At 43.1% G+C, this 22693-nt stretch overlaps 1 protein-coding gene across 1 annotated transcript in view; it reads right to left on the bottom strand.

Moving 5' to 3' along the window:
- The window catches only part of STK3 (serine/threonine kinase 3), a 280423-nt gene that overhangs the window by 147820 nt on the left and 109910 nt on the right, over positions 1 to 22693 (bottom strand). The window contains exons 7-8 of the mRNA XM_074944047.1: positions 9256 to 9393; positions 3757 to 3882 (exon numbers count right to left, since the gene is read on the bottom strand). Coding sequence (XP_074800148.1) covers positions 3757 to 3882; positions 9256 to 9393 — 264 coding nt within the window. The remainder of the gene's footprint in view (positions 1 to 3756; positions 3883 to 9255; positions 9394 to 22693) is intronic.

Raw genomic sequence — 22693 nt, 5'->3', positions numbered from 1 at the left:
CGCATATTAAATTATTTAGGGCTATGTTATCACTTGGACTACGTGAGCCACCTACCTCTCCCCGCCCAGAGCAGGTGACCATGGAAGAGAAGCAGCACTGACTGTGCCTTCCCCCCAGATGTATCTGCCAGAATAGCTATATCCACACAAGGGATGTCATAATAGGCTGCTGGTATCTATCCTCTTCCCTCCCTCAGAGCAAGGGTCAAACAGGAAGGGAGCCGAGCCTTCAACCGAGTCTGCCCCTTGTTCAGCATTGTGCTTTCTAGCCCTTCTCAATCTAGCCCTTAACAATTTAGAACATGAAGCGAAGATGATCTTTTCCAATTAAAACTGCAAAAAGAATGTAGGAAGATAGCATATAATTACCAAACTTGGAATTGGTCCTGGACACTAGGGTTAACCCTGTACTCTTCTGAAAAGTGTACTGTAACCTTTAATGACTACAAGTGGGCAAGACCTTGGTTTCACCTCCCACATGAAAGCTGGAGTTTCTTATGATGATTAATTGCATATAAGATGCAATGGCAACACAAGGGAAATCAACATCAAGAATGAGTGATTATTAAAACTAGTCCAGAACAAGATATTTTATGCAACATGATAAAGTCACTACTACAAACCTGTGGTTGAAATGAAACTTTGTTTAAAATTTAGTTGGATTAATTTAAATGTTCATTCATGATAAGGATTCTAACTTCACTGGCAACTTTTCTTTCACACTACATCACTTTTTTTCAATACTCAAGCTATTTATTATTAAGGGCTTCAGTTTTCTGAGCAGCATAGAGAAAATCAGAGTACATGCAGGTCCTATTAGCAATAAATGTACTTGTAAGTACCAAACATAATTCATTAGCAATTTCAACAAAAATAACCATCAGATATTCATTATAGCAAATCACAGACCTAATAGCCATGTACCATCTTTCTTTTATTTTCCAAACCATATAACCATAAAAAAATTAGGGTAAAAAAAAAAAAAGCACACCACTAAAGACCTGTGATAGAGCCTTCAGAACCCTGAAAGACCTTTTAAGCAGAGAAACTGTTTTCCTTCACCCAGTTATCACTCCACGCAGATGCTTCAGATGTGGGTGGGGCTGCCCCAGGACTTGGATAGAGTGGGGGGAGAACACCCAATACTTTATATTAGCAAGAAACTGTTTCCCAGAGAAATGGCCCACTTAACTATAGAGAAAGAGCCCTGGGGAGTGAAGCTGGCCATAGAAGCACTACAATATTACATTTTCGGAAACGCCTGCCTCTCGATAACTGATCACGGACCTCTCCACTGGTTAAATTCCATGAGGGACACCGACTCCTGGATTCTGAGATGGTATTTAGCCTTATAGTCAGAGGTATAGGCCTTTCAAGTAGCAGACAGACGGGGAGCCAAACACCAGAATGCAGATTTCTTTTCCTGGGATGGGAGGTGAGGAGCACTAGAACAGCTGTGGGCCAAGGAAACCTCATCGCACTCCAGTTGGAAGGGCTTAACAGGAGGCACTGCAGCACAGCCAGGCAGCTAGCAGAGGGGAACCTAGGCAGCTCACCGCTATAAAGGGACTACACCAAAGCGTGCATCACCAGGAGGGGAACTGCAGCACGAAACAGGGACTCTCACCCAGAGGCCTGCAAGCCAGTCTGCAAGGGGCACCTACAAGCTTCAACACACCTCAAGGAAGCATAGAGAGGTAGGAAGGGACCCAGGAGAGGGTGTTGGCCAGATGGCAGGTGGTGAATGCCATCCCTACAGCACTCATGGGGTCCCTGGGTCAAAACCTGGTAGAGTGGGCAGGCCAGGTCCCCCTGCCTGTCCCTGCTCCCCTTGCCGCAGGCTCTAACAACTAGGCAGGACTGCTGCCACAGACTAACCACTAGGCAGAAGACGTGCCTGTCAATATAGCCCCATTTAGATTTTCTTTTTTGTAATTAACGTTCAGAATCCACAACCACTAACTAACTAGCTCAAGACATTTTGTAGAAAATGCTGGCTATCCTCTATTCTGTAATGGCCACTGGCATCCTGTTCTGTGTCCCCAGGCGAGGCAGTGACAAGGCATAAAATGCCTCCTTACTCCCCTCCACTCAGTACCTGTATCTGAGGGAGCATAGCCTCCACACAGCTGTTACTCTCCCACCCATGAAGGTGGGCAGGGACTGAGTGGAGCTTTGTTTTCACTCCTACTTCACCAACCCAGATAGCACAGCTGAGCTGCCACACTGGGGAAGTAACTGCACCATATATAGGGCTGGCACAGATTACTTAGTCCCTGACTGATAGTCTGGTTTCCAATCTACTGCTGAGACGGTGTAACTACATGCTGCTCTTATTCTGGTTTGTGACAAAGACACAACTTAGACCAAAATATTTGAGTTTGAGAGTTCAGAAGGTGATAAGTAGGAAGAAAAAAATGCCAACAAAGGTGTTTTTTAAAGGTCTGTGACAAATTTGTCTTTTTAAGGGTCATTTAATGAAGTGAAATTCTACTCCAGCATATAGTTATTTGTGGACCACTTGTAAGAATCTGAATTAAAATCAGATCAGCGGCCTGCCAATAAAGTCTCCTCTCCGATAAATTAAGTAGCAAACAACAAAACTGCATATGAAGTCACAAAATTCCATATCTGTGTGTGTTTCTTGACATAGGAAGGCTAATTCCATTCTTCCCAGCTTGTTTTATAACTGACTAGACAAATACTACCCCAAATTAACCAATTTTAAAAACGACTTACTCTCAGTCAGTGTTAAGACATTGTTAGAACACATAAGTATCCTGTAGACATAGAACATATCTTATGCCAGATCCAAAGCAAACATTCTACATTATTTGACTGGAATGTATCATTATATGCACATCATCATCCTAAAATCCAGAGTACCTAACAAAGCTTCTTGAGTTCAAGTTGTGATACACAATACATTACCAAAATGTATGCTTCTCAATTTGTTCAGAACTGTGAGATTCATATTAATATTCAAGCCACCAACTTTTTTACTCAGCCTTGCTCCTGTATGACCTTGGTTCTTCCAATGACATGTGGCAATGCATTTGTTTGAAACACACAGAATGAATGTCTTTTTCTATTGTATACGGTTCTCTCCTTGTCTACATTTCACAGGCCTGCACTAAAATAAATGATTTAGAGAGGGTAATAAAACGAGGGAAGAATGAATTACTCTTCGTACCACAAAACAAACAACATAAATCCTATTTACCTCCTAATCTGCTTCCCTAACAGATCTGCATGAAAAATCACGTGCATAATGTGAAAATAACAACATCAACCAACACAATTCACAAATCACTAATTCCATATTTTAGATAACTGTTTTCTATAACTGACTTCAGGGAAAGCTGTGGGATACGCCTAATTTTTTGAAAATCAGAATACTTATTCAGGTGCCTAAATATGGACTTACAAGCCTAACTTGAATATCTCGACTTCTTTTTTGAAACCTTAGCCTGACATTTTCATTTACTATAGTGTACACCATAGTTAAGGTAGAAATGGCATCTTTATTCTAAAAAGAGCTCATATCACTACAACTAGGTAAAGCTGTATGGGGAACAGGCTGATGCTGCAGTAGTCACAGGAGTATTGCTCAACATGAATAAAGGTGAAAGCTCAGACCTTGCACGCCGAAGAACTGGTAAGAAGATTCAAAATATTATATATATATATGAGAAAATTACAAAAATATACTTAAAATACAAAATACTTTAAAAAAAAAACAAACACTACACACACCGAATTTTCTTCCTCCTCTTCCAGCTCCCTTTGTTGTTCCTCATGTCTCTTTGCCTTGATCTCCATAGCTTCTGTGATCAGGTCTCTTAAAATTGAGACTGGTTTGGCATTCTTAATAAAAGTATGCTAGAAAACAAACCATGAAATTATATAACAGAAATCCAACAAATACTTTTCAGCTACAACTTAATTACAAGTAACAGATGTTAAAAATAACATGTTATTCAACATCACAGACTTCAGCGATAAATAGTCTTTCACATCAGACAGAAATTAAAATCTAGATTAGGGAAATATATGATCTCTCTTAGCTGCTTTGCAACTAAATAAAATTTAGCTTTTTTAGTTATTTGGGTTTTTTACACAGCAAGCCATGGGAAAATATAACTATATAATACAACTGCTTTATAGTTAAGGGTGTAATTGTTGAAAGGAAATGTGGATTAGGTAGTAAATAAATACAGTGGTGATTGTTGAACATAGAAAAATAATTTTTTTCAGATATTCAGTTACCACAATTAATTTTAACAAGCTGACAACACAATTAGTGGCCATAAGCAGAGCAGCCATTGCTGTTGCTTACTTCAACAAACCTGTATTTTAATATGTTATGAATTATTTAATCATCTGCAATGCTGAAAATGTAAAACAAGCAAAAAATCCCAACTATCTTTTAGCAGGCAGATTATTTTTAATTCAAAACCATTTCAAATATCATTTACCCCTCTTCATATGCATGTTGCTGTCTATAAAGCACCTGTTGTCAGAATATTCTGATTTCTCCATTAGTATTTACATGGAATTTCTCAGCGCAAGAAAACATATCTGTAGTTCTGAGACTGGCAAAGTAAGTTATTACACCAAATGAAAAATGACAATTAAAAAAACAGCAATGAGCATTTCAGTAGTTGGCTTCTTTTTCTTGGTCTGAGCTTAAATATTGAAGCCTTTAATCTTATTTTTCCTTTCTATGTCCTATCATTCAAAAGATGAGCTTTACTGATGCAAGCTAACATCTCTTCGTTATATTCATAATTGTAGCAAAGTAACTGTTCAATATGCTATCTACAAGCAATCCAGAGACAGCACCTGGGTCTATCCTTGAAATTTAGGGCATGTCTAATACAGCCTTGCTCCCTCCGATGTAAGCGCCCTGCTACACCAAAATAATAACAACTCCACCTCCACGAGAGGCGTAGGGCTTATGTCAGTGTAGTTAGGGTGACGCAGAGTCCCTGTAGACACTGCCTTACTTACATCAGCTCTTGGTTGTCATTCTTGTCGAATTTCACAGCTCTGTGCTGAAGCTCCCTGTTGTGAACTCCACATCCAGCTCACAGCTTGGGCTGACACCCTGGGGCAGGTGGGGGGCTCCAGCTAGAGCCCGGCTGTCCGCAGGCTCCTGGCTCCCCATTGCCAGCCAGGGTGCTGCCCGGGCCTCCCACTCGGAGCTGGGCTGCCACCCAGGCTCCTGGCTCTCCGCGCCAAACTGGGCTGCCACCTGGCTCCCCACTGGGATCCCTGCTGCCTCCCAGCTCCCCATTTGGATCTGGGAGCCTGGGCAGGAGCCTGGCTCGGAGTGGGGAGCCAGAAGCCCGGACACCAATCCGGCTTGCAGCAGGGAGCCAGAAGCCCAGGCGGCAGCCTGGCCCATGGCGGAGAGCCAGGAGCACGGGCAGCAGCAGGGCTCCCAGCAGGGAGCCCAGGCGGCTGCCTGGAACAGAGTGGGGAGACCGTGTGGCAGCCTGGATAAGAGCAGGGAGCTGGGAGGCTGGACGGCACCCTGGATCAGAGTAGGGAGCCCAGGCGGCACCCGACTGGGAGTGGGAAGCTGGAAGCTCAGGCTGCAGCCTGGCTCACGGTGGAGAGCCAGGAGCACAGGCAGCAGCAGGGCTCCCAGCAGGGAGCCCAGGCGGCTGCCTGGATCAGAGTGGGGAGACCGGGTGGCAGCCTGGATAAGAGCAGGGAGCTGGGAGGCTGGGTGGCACCCTGGATCAGAGTAGGGAGCCCAGGCGGCTGCCTGGATCAGAGTGGGGAGACCGGGTGGCAGCTTGGATAAGAGCAGGGAGCTGGGAGGCTGGGTGGCACCCTGGATCAGAGTAGGGAGCCCAGACGGCAGCCCGACTGGGAGTGGGAAGCTGGAAGCTCAGGCTGCAGCCCAGCTCGGAGCCGGGAGCCAGAAGCCTGGGTGGCAGCCAGGCTATCAGTGGGGAGTACCACCTGGAGCAGAGGGGCTGTGCACTCAGCCCCTTCCCGCCCCGTGCAAGTTGCAGACTTGAAAAACAGCAGTAAATATAGCCCAGGCTGCACATCGACTTAAGTTTGTAGGGTACATATGCCCGTAGACTATTACTTTTTTCAACTATTGCCTGTTTCTTGTCTCACTCACACCAACTTTACAATGGTGACACTCCATAGAAATACATGGTGCTAATCAATTTACAAGAATATAAATGAGATGGGGAATAAAGCTTGATGTTTGTGACATGGCATAAAACAGTGGATTGATCAGCTGTAGCCGTACGTAACTTAAGATCAGTATGAACTCTGGAAATACTAATTTTCACTGGATACCTATCAAATGCCATGGCTAATATCGCAATGCTTGTAAAATTATTTTTTCCTTATACAGAATGCTGATTCACCAAACTGATTAAAATCTAAAGCTCTGTTTATATGCTGTCCTGCCACAACTTACCTTACAGCTCGAAGCAGTGATCACAGAAGGAATATGGAAGTACTTCATATCCTTATTTCTGAATTAGGTTGTTCTTTGGCACTACATACTAATACTGTAAATGCAAGAATTTTAATCTCTTTGTAGTGGAGTCAGAAAATTCAGGAAAGTAACAATTTGATATAAAACACAGAGATTGGTTCATCTCCAGGGCAAGATAATAGTCTCTAAGTGGTGAATTTATGGTTCTGAATAATTAAAGGAAAAATGAGTTCCCAAGAGAATAATTTTTGAGGCTAAGGTGGTGCTGATAAATAATGAACCCCCTGTAACTTGTTGTGGCATCCGAAGTTAGCATTTTCTTGCCCATCAACTTATCTGAGAATCCAAGGAAGAATTTTGTTTTCACCCAGTTTGATTGTTTATTGGTACCATTGTTAAAATTTAAAATGTAACCACTAGCCTGTCCAAAATGCTTATGGATGAAGAATCAAAAACATGAGAGGAGCAGAAGGCCTAGGTAGTAATATAGACTATCCCCCTATCAAAGTAGGATTATTACCTACAGGAAATTTGAAATTCAATTTGAATTTTTGAAATTGAAAAAAACTAACAACAACAAAAGTCAAGAAAAATGTCAACAAAATTCTCATGACGTTTTTTCTCTATATTTTGACCAATTATATTGCTGTCAGCCAGTCAGTTCTACTTATGCTAGCTGATCCTTGGAACCTCTGCCTCGAAAATTAGGGTTTTTCAGGCAGCCATGGAAGGGGAAAGCATGGGAATCATGCTGTCATAGGGGATGGTCACTTAGGGAACTGTGCAGAACTACTGGCCTCTGAATAGTCAACCTTGGTGTTTGGCCTGGAATAGATGTGTGGTTTCTTTGAACATGCACTGATATAGTGGGTCAAAATTCTTTTCAACTCTTAAAGAAAGTTTAAGAGAAAACTGGGGTTGTATATTTTACCCCTTTACTAGTTTTCCCCATAAAGGAAATAATCTAGCCTGGTATTTTCAGGACTCCCCACTCTTCTACACTTGTGAATTTTAGTACATCCTCTCACAATACCATACCGAATAGATATCCTAATTCCACAACACTTGCTTTCTTGAAATCTAAAACCCTTGTATTGTTCAGTTCTATTATTCCCATTTCTTGCTATGCAGATTTCAGGCAGCCATGGTGTGAACCAGGGACCTCTTGGTGCCAACTGGCAGAGGGGATAGGGAATGCATAGAGTTTTATAGGAATCCTCTGGGTCAGATATATGTATAATAGTTCACCAAAGAGTGATACATAAGGTCTCTACTGAGATCCATTAGCCCACTGGTAGTCATAATCATTGTGAAATGTATGTACAGATAATATTTAAGGAGTTTATATATCTATACTGAAAATTATGTTTTAAGGTCTTGGAGTTAAAGCAGGTCCCCAGGAGGTAATTTGCCTCACACAGGTTCCTTTTAGGCAGGAGATAACAGAAACTTATCTCCCTTTCTGATCATTTGTACTTTGTCTACCACAAAAGGAGGCCTACTTGCATACCGACCCAGTGCCAGTCAAAAGTTGCAAAATCCACACAACAGAAAATCAACAGGAAGAAACAAAACAGCAGGGAGTGTCCTGTTTATGAACAATGGCAAAAGCTTTGGCTACACTGGAACCTGAACAACAAAACTTTTGTCATTCCAGGGTGTGAAAAAACCACACCCCAGAACAACAAAAGTTTTGCCAACGAAAAGCGCCGGTGTGAACAGTGCTTTGTCGGCAGGAGAGCTCTCCTGCCAACAAAGCTACCACTGCACATTGGGGGTGGAAGATTTTTGTCAGCCTGAGAACTCTCTCCGGCCGACAAACAGTGGCTACACTATGCACCTCTTAGTGGCATGGCTGTAGTGGCATAGTGTAGACATAGCCAAAAGAAGGGACTTGTATATTTGAAGGTGGTGGGTGGGGAACGGAACACAGCAGGTCCTTCACCTGGGAGGCAAGCTGACAGCATGCCTGTCATGAACCTGTTGGGATTCCCTCCAAGACCTTTCCACTAGGCTTATCCAGAACACCTCGCATAGTTCTGGAAAAACATTTTATCCAGGTCTCTAGGATCCAAAAAACTCAGTTCGACTCCACTCGTCTCTCAGGTTACTTTGCCTATGCTAGCTAGGCCCAGACACAGGGAGTTTTGGCATAGGGTGATACTGTACCACATTTCCAGTTCATGTCACATACTACACAGTTCATATATGTCTTTCCTAGCTCCTAATAGCTATACTTACATGTAAGGACCAATCTCTTTGCAGACTGCATAAGGCAAGCTTATTAGTGCTGCTTACTTTTGTTTATTATAAACTTATTCACAATAGTTAGTTTAATTAGTTTCTGACTCCCTTTTTTACTAAAAATATATTCACAATGGTTAGTTGTTTCAGCAATTACTTGTTCAGAAGTTACTTGTTCAGGCTTGGCTTGTTTTAACTTGGGCCTGTTCATGTCAGCTAAGTTATCCCTACAAAACCCAGCCAACCTGTTTCTAAAGCCCTGCAAGGATTTTGGGCCTGCATCACTCTACAAGACATGAGATTATCTAGTTAATTAAGTCTGGCTTTAGAATGCACCTTCTGATTTTATTTCATATGTAACCATTCGCTGCTATTTGAATCTCTGTACTTCGTTAGATAAACTTCAAGAAAGAAGGAACATGTGGCCAGAACAAGATTTTCTAATGACCCTTGGTTCCTAGAAATCCTCACAGAAGTTCTGGCCTGAAGCCAGAAAACCAAAGCGGATGCATTGCCTTAGCAACTTGAATACTGACCTGTAGGAGCTGTGTTGCAGTAGCTCTCTGCTCAGGATTCTTCACTAAACATTTTTTCACAAAATCAGTGAACTCATCAGACCAGAGCTCCGGCTTCCGGAATGTTGGCGGTGGATTCGTGGGAATCATAAAAATAGCCTAGTTAAAAAAATTAAAACAAAAATAGAAAGGTGAAAAAAACATCAGCAAAAATCATAACACTGTAGCCAAATAAACACATTGCTTTATCCAGCTTTTTTTTTTTTTTTTTTTTAAATCAGACTGAGAATCTGGAGGACAAATTTTAACTGGTCTAGAATTTCCAATATGACTGAGATTCAGGAAGCAAATCCATCTGCTACCAATGCAGCTATTTCCCATTAGATTTCCTCTATTTAAATTGTACCTCATTCAGCACATCATTCTTTATTTTATCTATTACTGTTATCAGTCTCGAGAGAAGATTTTGCCCTTTCAGAACCTCTTAGCAGAAGTCAGGGCACTTCCTGGTTCAGCAGATATATCTAAAAATATTGCTGTTGAGAACCAGATCCACTTTCCATCTCTTAACTTAATTTCAATTTTGTACAGGCAGAATTGCTGAAGAAAGTCAGATCAATCCTATTTATTTTTACATTCTAAAATTCAGGTGTAATTAAACACCTTGATTCTGCCAATGTGATTTAAAACTAATTCTAAAAATGGATAAGATGCCACTGAAGGCACATTGCAACAATAAAATGTAAACAGAATCATGTCACTAGCTTACTGGTATGAAAAGGTCTTATAGAAATTGTGAAAATGGCAACATTTTATCCTATTTGTTGAAAACCACATACAGAGAAATTCTCCAGGTGGTACTCCTGGGGGAATTCTGTGCCACTGCACATGCACAGTATTCATGTCCCCTGGAGATTTTTTGTAATGACTTCTGACAGGGAAGCGAAGGAAAGTAGCAAGAACAGTCATGGGCCCCTCCTCAGCAGTGCCAGTGCATTGTTTCAGGTGCTCGGAGTGGGGCTGGGGATGGCCTGGCCAGTGTCTCCTAGCCTGCACTGGGTTCAGCTACTAGTCTGGGCTGGGTGCGGGGGAGGACCGGACTTCCTTTTCCCTTGCAAGGAGCGGCCGGGGCCGGGGCCTCCAGACCCCCAACCCTGTACCCAGACCATCCCTTACTTAGCCCTCACACTCAAACCCCCATCCCAATGAGCCTCACCCCCCTGCACCTGGACCACCCCAATGAGCCCCCCAATCCCAGATTCCTACTCCACTGATCCCAATCAGTTGCACCCAGACCCCCACCTCACCAAGCCCCACTCTCCCCTGCTGAGCTCCCCACACCCAGATGCCCCACATCACCCACACACAAACCCTCCCTGCTGAGCCCCAACCACCTTCAGGGGGACTCCCCTACAGAGTCCCATTCCCCCTGCACCCGGAACCCACCAACACCAGGACCTCCCACTAAGCCACCCACACTCAGATTACCCCACACAGAACCTTCTCATCCCACACCTGGATTCCCCCACACTAAGCCATTCCACACTTGGATCTTGCAAGGCTAAGCCTGCCTGCCCCACACCTGGATCAGGGGCCAGGGCTGGGTGTGTGTGCGAGACTGTTTCTTGCTATCTTGGTGCAACTGGTGTCATGTGGCAAGGCCCCGGCCCTTGCAATGCCAGGGTCGGGTGCAGCCTCACTGAAAAGGCCGTGTCCCCCAGGGGAGGGGGAAAGAAATGCAGGGTGATATCCCATCTTCATGCAGCCAGTGGCCTGTGCTTCCCTCTGCTATGCTGGAGCCTCCACATTTATTGACAAATAAAATATGCAGAATTTTGCAGAATTTTAAAATATTGTGTGTAGAATTTTTATTTTTTTGGTGTAGAATTCCCTCAGGAATATAGATTGAAAAAAAATCACACTATATGTCCCTTCTTTGTCCTGTTTAAGTCAAAGAGATTTTGCCACTGATTTTCATGACCCTAGATTTTACCCTACTGAGGAGCTACCTGCATAAGAGGAGGAAAAGAAAGATTAATAGACACCTTTCTGAGGTATCAGTCTGAACTATCACCCTAATAAGGTGTGGGGGGGAAGTTTTTAATCAATGAAGCGCCATATGTTAATATTAAATACGTATGTCATCAGTTACTGTATAGAATTACAAATAGTTGCAAAGAGAGCAGCACACCGTATATTAAGAGAGACCTAAGGTTTAAAAAAAACATTTCATTATTCACTTCTCAAACCAGGTTCGGTTGGGATCACCACTTTTCCCATGTAAGAAGATGGGGGGGGGGGGTCACAAAAACATAGTACTCATTCATTGTAACCATCCTACACAGATAAATGGAACTTTGAAGCAGGGGAAGAAAAAACAAAATGAAATGAGCACAGAGTGATGTAAAAAAATGAGACAATTTATTCGTACCATCTACATAGCATACATACAAACATTTGAAATACTGCTGGGAGGGGAGAGGAGAGAGACACGAATTTGAGATTTTCAGCATAATCCCTGAACATATTTTTGGTAATTTATGAATGCCCAGTATCTTGTTCAAACACCTCAATCTAAAATTAAACTCATATTCTCAAGAAAAGCAACGCGTGTTGAATGTTGTACAACCAAAATATTCACTATAATCAGGGCCGTCCTTACCCATATGCAAAACACGCAGCTGTGTAGGGCTCTAGGGCACCAAATTTCCTGGTGCCTTGCGCAGCTGCATGCTGCTTCAGCCCCTGCTCCGGCTCTTGCCCAGGGCCCCCACTCCCCTAAGGAATGCAGCAGGGCCTGGCCTGCACTCACCGGCAGCGGGAGTGCAGTAACCCAGCCCCAGCCGCGCCGCCGGTGAGTGCTGGGGGGTGGTTCCCCCTGCTCCCCAAGCCAGCCCCACCCCCCGCAGAGGCCATGGGCCAGCCCCCCCACTTCCCCCCATCCCGCAGATGCCTGGGGGCTGCATAGGGCCCCAGAACAGGTAGGGACGGCCCTGACTATAATTTTCAGAGAATAAATATTTCTGTACCAAATAACTGATTTCAATTCAAATACTTATATTTTATAAATCAGTTCATTATTCACCTAATAGGAAATGTACAGTAACAAATCTGGCCATTTGGTTTAACAAAAGTAATACGCCTGCTGCCATAATGAAAGTTATTTTTCTTTACTTTCTTGGAGAGGGGCACTCTACTGCAATACAAGGTATCCTCAGCCTGGCACCCGAGCTCAGATACATGAAAGTAGAACTATGCACTACTGATAGGCCTCCATGCTGGCATTGAACTACTAGTTTGCAGTACCAGACTAATTGTTTATCAGTGTAAATGAAGTACTACTGCTATAAAGCAAAGGATGACAAACTCAGCTGCTTCTGTCCTTGAAGGTAATGATCTCTTTTGAACTTTGAGCTGCTGAGTTGTAGTCTTATCTCAAGATAATCTTAAACTTAACATATAATTTCTGCAGTAGCTATAAGAAACATAAGGATAAAACGGTCTACTTGTAACTAGTGTTTATATAGTATCATCATAAAATGGAGCTAAAAATATACATCTCCTATTTGATCATAAACACTGAACTGTGTGACACACAGAACAAACAAGTCTAAATATATGAGCTATCATATTTAGGGGCAAGGTTATTTTAATTAACTACATAGCAGCTAAGAATCGTAACAAAGAATTTACTTCTTTATAGTCAACAAATGACTGACCATTTATTCTTAAATGGTGAACAATACAAGCTACCAACGTAACTAATACATATATCTTAAACTTAGGCTCCTAGACCCATATTTACGTACTTAAATAAAAATGGGTAATCAGCACTACTGAAAACCAGGCCACTTATTTAGGTGCCTAAACTTGGATTTAGAACCCTAAAACAGTAGGGTCCTGTTTTTTAAAATCTTGACCTATTATTTCTCCTGCAATATTAGTCTGCAACACTATTTTAGATGCACTTTTGTGTTACAAAAACACTGTATAAAGTTGATGTGAAATACTGTATATGCAGTACAAAAGTACATATTCAATTAAAATACAAGATCATGGTTTAAACTACAGAGGGAAATCTGAAATTAAACTTTACATTGAACCCCATCTCAATATAGGAAATACTAAAAAACAGGAGGTTATTTTTCCAAAGAAAAGAACAAGATGCTTAGGCAGACAAATTATACACATACATATATGTCAGTCTATATAATTTTATCTGATCTCAAAAACCATTTTGATGGAAGATTGTTAATATTCAGAAATATTAGCTTCCCGGTTTATTTGTGTCTGCACAACATGTTGCTTAACTAAACATTTTACCATAAATCAAATGAAAAATAGATCTTGTCTAAATTCTAGTGTTTGTTCAAAACGTCGATCACTTCCTTTTCGCAGGGCTTGTACAGCTGCATTCTTTTTTCTCTTCTCTAACTGCTCCTTCATTCCTTGTTGGTGTACTGCCTGGGTTCCACCTGAAATCTTCTTCTCGTTTCATACCTTGTACTCACGCCAGAGGTCATCTTGTTCACCCCCCACCCTCCCATTGCTTTAACTATTGCTTTCATACAGGCATTCTTGAATTGTATGTATTACACATACATACCTGCAGCAGGGTGGTCACCCTGGCCCTGATGGGGTTAAAACAGCCTGGGGAAAGGGCTGCCCAGGAGAAGCCAAAAGCTAGGCTGATGGGGAAGGCAGCCACAGCTGGGGCAGTCTCTCCCTAGCTGTGGAGAGAGATGGGCCTGGCTGCTTGGGAACTCACCAGGGTACCTAGAGTGAAGCAGGGCTGGGGAAGGCCGGAGGAGCTGGGGAGCTCCAGGCTGGAAAACCCCCAGCCTGCAGGTCTTGCTGAAAGCCTAAAGCAGGTACTGGGGTTGCAGAGGAGCAGCCCAAGGTTAGGCAAAGGCAGCAGGTCCAAACCCTCCTTGTGGTGATGAGTGGCACAGACTGCAGTCTGCCCCAGTGTGTGGGGGCTAGATGAGGACTGGCAGTAGCTGCTAAGGCAAGGTGGGGATTCCCTCGGGTGGGGAGACCCAAAGACTGTGGGGGGACTGCAGAGGGCAGAACCCTGAGGGAAGGGGCACCGGGGTCCAGGAGGGACATGGGGGGCCTGAGGCAAGCAGGACACCGGCCTGCAGAGGGTCCTCTGGAGGCTGGAGAGCTAATGCCCAGGATGACCAGCTGGAGGCACCGCACTGGTGAGTCTCAGCCTTCTTACAATACCCCGGGCAAGTCACCCTTATCTACCGGGCGTATCTATCTTAGCCACTTATATGTAAAGCCACTTAGCTCCCATTACTGTAAAATCTGAGAATAATCCTCTTCACAACATCCCTGAGATAGAAAAGCACCATTATGTCAATTTTACAGGTGAATCACTGAGATACAGAGAGTGTGAGGGAACATCTACACTACAAAGACTATATTCACATAGCTACAGCAACGTAGCTATGCCAGCATAACCCCATAGTGTAGATGCAATGGAAGGGGTTATCCAATTGGTGTAGGAATACAACTCCCTGAATGACTATCGCTTCAACAGAAGCATTTTCTGTCGACATGGCTGTATCTACACCACGGGGTTAAGGTTAGGTTGGCATAATTACATCAATCAGGGTGTAAATTTTTCACACCTCTGACCAATGTAACTTATTGACCTAACTTAAGTGCAGACCAGACCAAAGTGACTTGTGCAAGGGCAGACATGAAGTCCATGATGGAGCAAGAAAGTGAATCCCAAGCCTCCTGAGTCTCAGGGTGGTGCCTTAACCGCTGGACTATTTTTCCTTTCTTCATAGCCTCCTGAATGATTTGCTGTTATCTCTAGTTCAACAAATCTAAACAGAGTTTATTTTCCTGCTAACACCTCTCCTCTAAATCCCTTCTGTTATTAAATTCACAATCCTTCATATTAACAGCTCTAGCAACCTTGGAGTCATCTTTGACTCCTTTTCTTTGTCCCTCACATCCAGGTTTCTCACTTACAGTGTCTCTAGAAGACCTTCTGTCAATCCCAACTGCCAAATCATTAGTCCAACATGCTAGCTATCTCATACTTTGGCTACTGTAACCATCTAACTCCAGGGTTTCTCAAACTTCATTGCACTGTGACCCCCTTCTGACAACAAAAAATTAATACATGACCTCGGGAAGGGGGTCCGAAGCCTGAGCCTCACTGCCCCAGGTGGGGTGGGGGGGGAGCCAAAGTCCAAGCCCTGCCATCCCAAGCGGGGCTGTGGGAGGAGGCAAAGCTGAAGCCTGAGCCCCACCACCCTGGAGTGGGGGCTGAAGCTTGAGGGCTTCAGCCCCGGGTGTGGGGCTGTAACCTGAGCCCAACTGCCCAGAACAGAAGCCAAAGCCTGAGCCCCGCCGCCCGGGCACCAGGAAATCTAATGCCACCTTGGCGACCCCATTAAAACCGGGTCTCAACCCACTCTGGAGTCCCAACCCACAGTTTGAGAACTGCTAGACTACTTCCCAGCCTCCCATTTCCCCAGCTCTCCCTTCTGCAATCCAACCAAAACATGACTGACAAATCGTCTTCCTCTTCCAACCCCATCTCACCTTTCTACTTCCTATTACTGTCTTCACATCTTTTCAATATAAAGTTTAAGCTTCACCAGTTCACCTTCGAAGTACTCTGTGATTTGGCTTCCACCTACCTCTCTTTCCTTTCAAGAAATTTGCAAAGCAGTCACTCGAGAAACAGAACTAGACCCCAACTCAAAAGATTAAAATAAAATTTCTAGCTCACAGAAATGTCTTGATCATGTGTTTCTATTTTTGGTCTGTGAAATATCGTATCCCCCTATTTTTAAAAAGGATAGCGAATATCTTTAAAGACCTTGGCAGATCTCATCCTACATTTAAAAAAAAATACATGTATTATTTTAACTTGAAGAAATTTTCATCTGTTTGTGTCTGGCTACCCAGTGAGTGCACAGAAAGCACATTTACATTGTGCCCTAATCTCCTCCTATATCCCCATTCTGTTTGCTTACCCAATGTATCACTCTTAGCCACTTTCTTTGGCTGTGCCTCCACTTAGACTTTTTTCCTAAAATTTCCCCACCATTACTAGCACTAGTACAGTTTCACTGGTGGCAGTGCTAACATAGACAGTGCTCTAGGCAGTCTAGATAACAGTAGTTAACATGCTAGCAGCTGCTAGCACCTTATGTACACTAGTGCTCTCATCACTGCTCTCAGTGCTTGGGCTAGTAGCAGCCCAGTGGTAGCGACTGAGAGAAATTTGGGGGGGGGGGGGATCTTAATTAGACAAGGCCTTTTTCCCACCTCACTCCTATTTTCACACCTTCTTCCACACACCCTGTATTCCTAAGAGAGATTCCCAAGTGACTTGCCCAGCCAGGTTTCAAAGAAAATACAGGGCAGAGGTAGAAATAAAACTCAGGTCAACTGACTCCTAGTCTTGAGTTTTAATCATGAAAGCATCCTTCCAGATATTCTCTTTTACAGGCTAAGAGATGTCAGAGTACAAACCATTGAGTTTAAGTTAGTCTTACTTTTCAACTTAATCTGTGATTTCCTTTGTCTTGTCTTTAAAAGAGACTCCATCCTGTCCTCAACTTTCCAGTTTTATGCTTCCAGTTCTGATCTACAAATAGAAGATATTTAGGAATATCTTTTCTTACAGTGCTTTAGGGCAAATTCTGGCCCCCAGCTATGAAATCAGGATTTGTGGAGGATTAGACAGGCTCTCCCCAATCAACAATGTATAATGCGGGAGGTGCAGGACAAGTCCAGAGGATACACCGCTATGCAGAGTTGCATACTGACTTGCTACTACAGCAATTGGACTGAACTAGCCTTTGACATGACTGAGTCGGATCTCTTCTGCCCCCCTACACAACTGCCCAGAACATCTAGTTAGCCTTGTGCTGAGCTGAGGATTTAGTCCTAATAGAGAGGATGGATATGCATCTGATTTTTCCTTTGATTATATTTAGTATACCAGCAATATAAGTGAAGTCCAGACTGAAAACATTTTTTAGCAAAGTTTCTTTTATGGATGATTTTACTGGTGTGATAATAAAAAGAAAAGGAGTATTTGTGGCACCTTAGAGACTAACCAATTTATTTGAGCATAAGCTTTCGTGAGCTACAGCTCACTTCATCGGATGCATACTGTGGAAAATACAGAAGATGTTTTTATACACACAAACCATAAAAAAATGGGTGTTTATCACTACAAAAGGTTTTATCTCCTCCCACCCCACTCTCCAGCTGGTAATAGCTTATCTAAAGTGATCACTCTCCTTACAATGTGTATGATAATCAAGGTAATGTAATTAGTAGAATTAGGATATGCCACAAGAAAAATGAGAACCCTCATAGATCACGTGGAATTTCTTCCTCCAAAAATTTTTGTGGCTTATTCTTCCTTTCATTCAGGGTGACACGCCTGCAAATTTCACACAACCTAAGAACACATCACATACCCAGCAGAAGTTTAGCAAAGGAACTGCACCTTTCTGCTTTTTCTGCTCTGAGAGTAGGTTAGGTATATTGTTTGGGCTTGAATGCTGGGTGACTGCCATAGAGCCTTTTGGGGTACGTCTACACTGCAGCTGGGAGCAAGCCTCCCAGCCCAGTTAGTGCACTAAAAATAGCAGCATGGATATTGCTACTCAGGCAGAAGCTCAGGCTCTCAAGCACACTGGACCCTCTGAGTCTAAGCCAGGGATGGGCAAACAATGGCCTGCAGGCTGCATCCAGCCCGTCAGACCTTTTAATCTGGCCCTCGAGTTCCCGCCAGGGAATGAGGTCAGGAGCTTGCCCCGCTCTGCACAGCTCCCGAAAACAGCGGCATGTCCCCCCTCCAGCTCCTACACATAGGGGCAGCCAGGAGGCTCCGCACGCTGTGTCCACCCCAAGCACCAGCTCTGCAGCTCCCATTGGCCAGGAACCATGGAGAGGGGACATGCCGCTGCTTCCGGGAGCTGCTTGAGGTAAGCGCCACCCAGAGCCTACACCTCTGACCTTCTCCCACACCTCAACCCCCTGCCCCAGCCCTGACCCCCCTCCCACCCTTCGAACCCCTCAGTCCCAGCCCGGAGCATCCTCCTGCCCCCCAAATCCCTCATCCCCTGCTCCACACCAGAGCCCACACCCCCAGCCAGAGCCCTCATCACCCCCCCCACATCCCAACCCCGTGCCCCAGCCCAGAGCCCCCTCCCACACTCCAAACCCCCCCAGCCCGGAGCCCACTTTCATGCACCCCCAACTCCCTGCATAGAGCCCACACCCTCAGCTGGAGTCCTCACCCCCTCCTGCATCCCAACCCCCAATTTCATGAGCATTCATGGTCCGCCATACAATTTCCATACCCAGATGTGGCCCTCAGGCCAAAAAGTTTGCCCACCCCTGGTCTAAGCTCAGGTGGTTAGCCGAAGCCTCCACTGGTGCCAAAACATGCAGACTATTTATCACACTACCTCAAACCAAGCTAATGCATGTCTTACTACCAGGACTGGGAAGCACTCTCCCAGCTGCAATGTAGACATACCCTCGGTTTCAGTTTGCTTTTTCTTGTCACTTTCTCCAGTACAGTTGGAATGTTATTGAAGGTGTCTGGCAGTCATTTTTCTACATCTTGGTTGTTTTGTCATTTTTTTATATTGGTGGTGATGTGAGACATTTTGCCAGGTCGAATTTACAGGAATATAAGCCTTTCTGAAAGGAACAATGAGTCACAAGGACTGGTAGGAGCAAGGTATCCTTAGGCAATATGTGAAGTTACTTTTCTTTTAGCTGTTTTGGTATTGCCTACTTACACTAAATACATTTTCACTTTAGTCAACAAACTTCCAAAAATAAGCAGATATAACATTCTTATGGAAATGCTGAATCACTTGAGAAAAAAAATCAATTGCCTTTAAATAATTGTCATCTGAGATACTGTAACAGTTTTCCCTTAAAGGAGACCCACAAAGGAATTTAGTGAAATTCCATCAGCTTTAGAAATGTGACCCCCTAATAACCAGGCTAAAAGGGGCACTCAGCACACTAACATTTTAAAATTGTACCCATTTTCTTCTTTGGGACCCATGTCATGGAGCCTTGTCGCACCTTCAGTGCAAAATGATGCTGCAGCAATCTCTAAGCTGGTGGTAATATATTTAGCAACAGAAACCAGGTGTGGCAGAGAAACAGACTATAGGGGTAGGAGAAAAGGGTGGATTATATAACGTTTTTTGTATTTCAGAGCACATAAATGTTACATGCAAGAATGAGGGAGAGAATGCAACTAATTACCAGCTGGCCATGGAGTGCAGAGAGCAACCTTTCAGGAAAGAAAGGAAGTTTGCCTCCTGAAAAGTCCAAGGGTATGTCTACACTACCCACTGGATCGGCGGGTAGTGATCGATCTATCAGGGATCGATTTATCACGTCTAGTGTAGACACGATATATCGATCCCCGATCACTCTGCTGTTGACTCCGGAACTCCACCACGGTGAGAGGCGGAAGCGGAGTCAACAGGGGAGTGATGGTCGTCAATCCTGCGCCGCGAGGACGTGAAGTAAGTGATTCTAAGTCTATCTAAGATACGTCGACTTCAGCTATGCTATTCTCGTAGCTGAAGTTGCGTATCTTAGATCAATTTCCCGCCCCCTGTGTAGACCAGGCCCAAGAGATATAGATCTCTCTCTCTCTCTCTCTCTCACTCACACTCTTCTAACAGAGGTGACAAGGGGAGATGGTCTGGTTGAGCCGATCTATTCATTTTGCATGAGAAAAGCTGAGCAACAATTTCTATTGAATTAAATATCTGAAATATCCAAGCTCATCAAATACAGTGTACCTTGCTTAACTAGAACACTAATACCTTTAAAAAAAAAAAAGCAAGAATCATATAACTTCAAAATAGATTACTTAAGAGTGTCTCTAGAGAATACACAATCAAGGCTAACCTAACCACCCATGGATGGGTTTCAGAGTAGCAGCCGTGTTAGTCTGTATTCGCAAAAAGAAAAGGAGTACTTATGGCACCTTAGACTAACAAATTTATGCATCCGATGAAGTGAGCTGTAGCTCACGAAAGCTTATGCTCAAATAAATTTGTTAGTCTTTAAGGTGCCACAAGTACTCCTTTTCTTTTCACCCATGGATGACTCTTGCTCCAGATATCTGTAGCTGACCACTCATTTATCTAACTTATTAGAAACAAAATAAGGACTGATAATATTGAAGGACACATGTTATATCAAAGGTTTGAGTAAAGAAAGCAAGAAGAAAATTCCTCATCAAGGTCATGAAAGGTCATGATGACCTTTGATCAGGAAATGCAGGGGAATGAAAGACATGGGAATGGATTTAAGCATCAGAGTGCAGCGTTATTAACTTAACAAAAGCGCAGAGTGTACATGCCCACCCCCTCTCACATACTGCTCATTTAACTGGGTCCAGTGTGGTGTTACAGGGTTCCCACCATATAAATCAATAACTTGGGGAACATCCTCTTCCATCTTCCCCTAGAATCAGCTTACTTTTGAATCCCCTTGCCTTCACTCCCACAAAGGGGATAGATGGTATCAACAGGGACCTCCATCTGCAAAGCCTTCAAGTCTCCCTTTCTCTTTACAGGCACTAGCAAATCCTGGGTCTCATTTACCTCTGGGAGCTATCCCTTTTTAGCTTTTATCCACACTGGACACCAGCCGCAGGCTATGACAACAAAACATTGCCAGTATTATCTCTTATTAACTTCCCATTCCTACTCCTTTTACCTGACAGGACTTTCATAATGCTAAGAAGGTGAAAAACCCACTATATCTCTGCCAATTTGACCCAATAGGGAACACATTCCCAGATGATTGGTCAGACCCACAACATCCTGGAATCACAGCAACAACAGGCAGGGAGGATAGGACAGCCATAAAGCAAGATGGTTCCTGAAAGTCCAGGCAGGTTTTAAATGTATAGAGGAGGAGGGAGTAATAACTAATAGACTCCTCTATGCCCCCCAGCCAGGCAATGGAAGGTGGAGATACCCCTTTCCTCCTCCCAGCATATTCCTCCATGTACCGAGAAAGGGCTCACTCTTGCTCTCAGCTCTCTCCCTCCAAATCCAGGAGGTTGAGCATAATTGATTTTAGTTCAATCAAACAAACATCCTCCCTCCCCCCTCCTCCCATGGATACAGGTGGCATTTTTTAACTTGGAACAAAATACTGCCATAACTACCTTGATGATTAAATGACTACTCCTTTTTGTCAAAAGTCTAGGGTTGCCTTGAACTGAGATCTGTGGTTTGAACTTAATATGAAAGTTCATAGTTACCATTTATCACTTAACTACTGCCAATGCTCATTTGGAGCCTGATCCAATAGCCATGAAGTCAATGAGAAATTTTCCATTGACTTAAATGCCTATTGTTTCCGGCCCATAGCCTCAAATAGACAGTGAACAGTAATGTTTCTGTAAACTTCCTTAAGTTTATTGCAATACATTATTCTGAGATGTTGTAAAAACTCTCCATAAACTTCAACTTTTCCAAAAGGCTAAGAAAAACTATGCTAATTTCTCTGCAATCTGAAAGATGACAAAATACCATGAATAAACTGGGAAAGACATTTAAAAAAAACCAAAAAAACTGGCATTTCTGAGTCACTCTCAAGGTGTGTAAGACACTAAGTAGTTATCAAAAAGAAAAGGAGGACTTGTGGCACCTTAGACTAACAAATTTATTTGAGCATAAGCTTTCGTGAGCTACAGCTCACTTCATCGGATGCTCACGAAAGCTTATGCTTAAATAAATTTGTTAGTCTGTAAGGTGCCACAAGTAGTCTGTATTCACAAAAAGAAAAGCAGTAACACGGCTGCTACTCTGACACCTATACGTAGTTATCAGTGTAAGATCACAAATCAGTTTTTAACCTCCTTTAATATGATTTAGAAGTCAAGAAAAATATTTTTAAACAAATTTTTGAAATAAATTACCATATTTTCCTCTGCAAATTAAATCATTATCAAAGCAGAATAAAAACTGTTTTCCTCTTGCAGAAGACTTTCACTCCATTAGCGTCACAGATGCCAATACTGATTAAACTAAGTCACTATTTTCTCATGATGAAAGATGCTTCTTTTTGAGAGTTTTCTGGCTTCCTGTTATGTCACTTTATATTTAAAAAGGACAGTATCAAATAATTTAGCTCAAAATATAGGTTTTATAACATTTAAGACTTTAGTAAAATCCTCTATATTTAATGTAAGTATTCCCCAGAATTGTTTTCATCCTAAATCAAAACCACATCCAGGAAATAAAAAGGACAAAAAACTACACTTGTCTGTTTACAACTGAAGATGAATGAAATTCAGAATACTTCATCAGGCCTTGATCCTACATCAGGATCCCGAGCAAGAACACCTGCCCACTTAAAGATAGCTCCACCAATGGTTTCAATGGAATATAAAGAGGAAAAAAAGTTT

This window comes from Natator depressus, chromosome 2 (genome assembly GCF_965152275.1).
Source record: "Natator depressus isolate rNatDep1 chromosome 2, rNatDep2.hap1, whole genome shotgun sequence".
Taxonomy (NCBI): domain Eukaryota; kingdom Metazoa; phylum Chordata; order Testudines; family Cheloniidae; genus Natator; species Natator depressus.
Note: the sequence above shows the minus strand (reverse complement) of the source record. Positions and strands in the feature narration are given on the sequence as shown.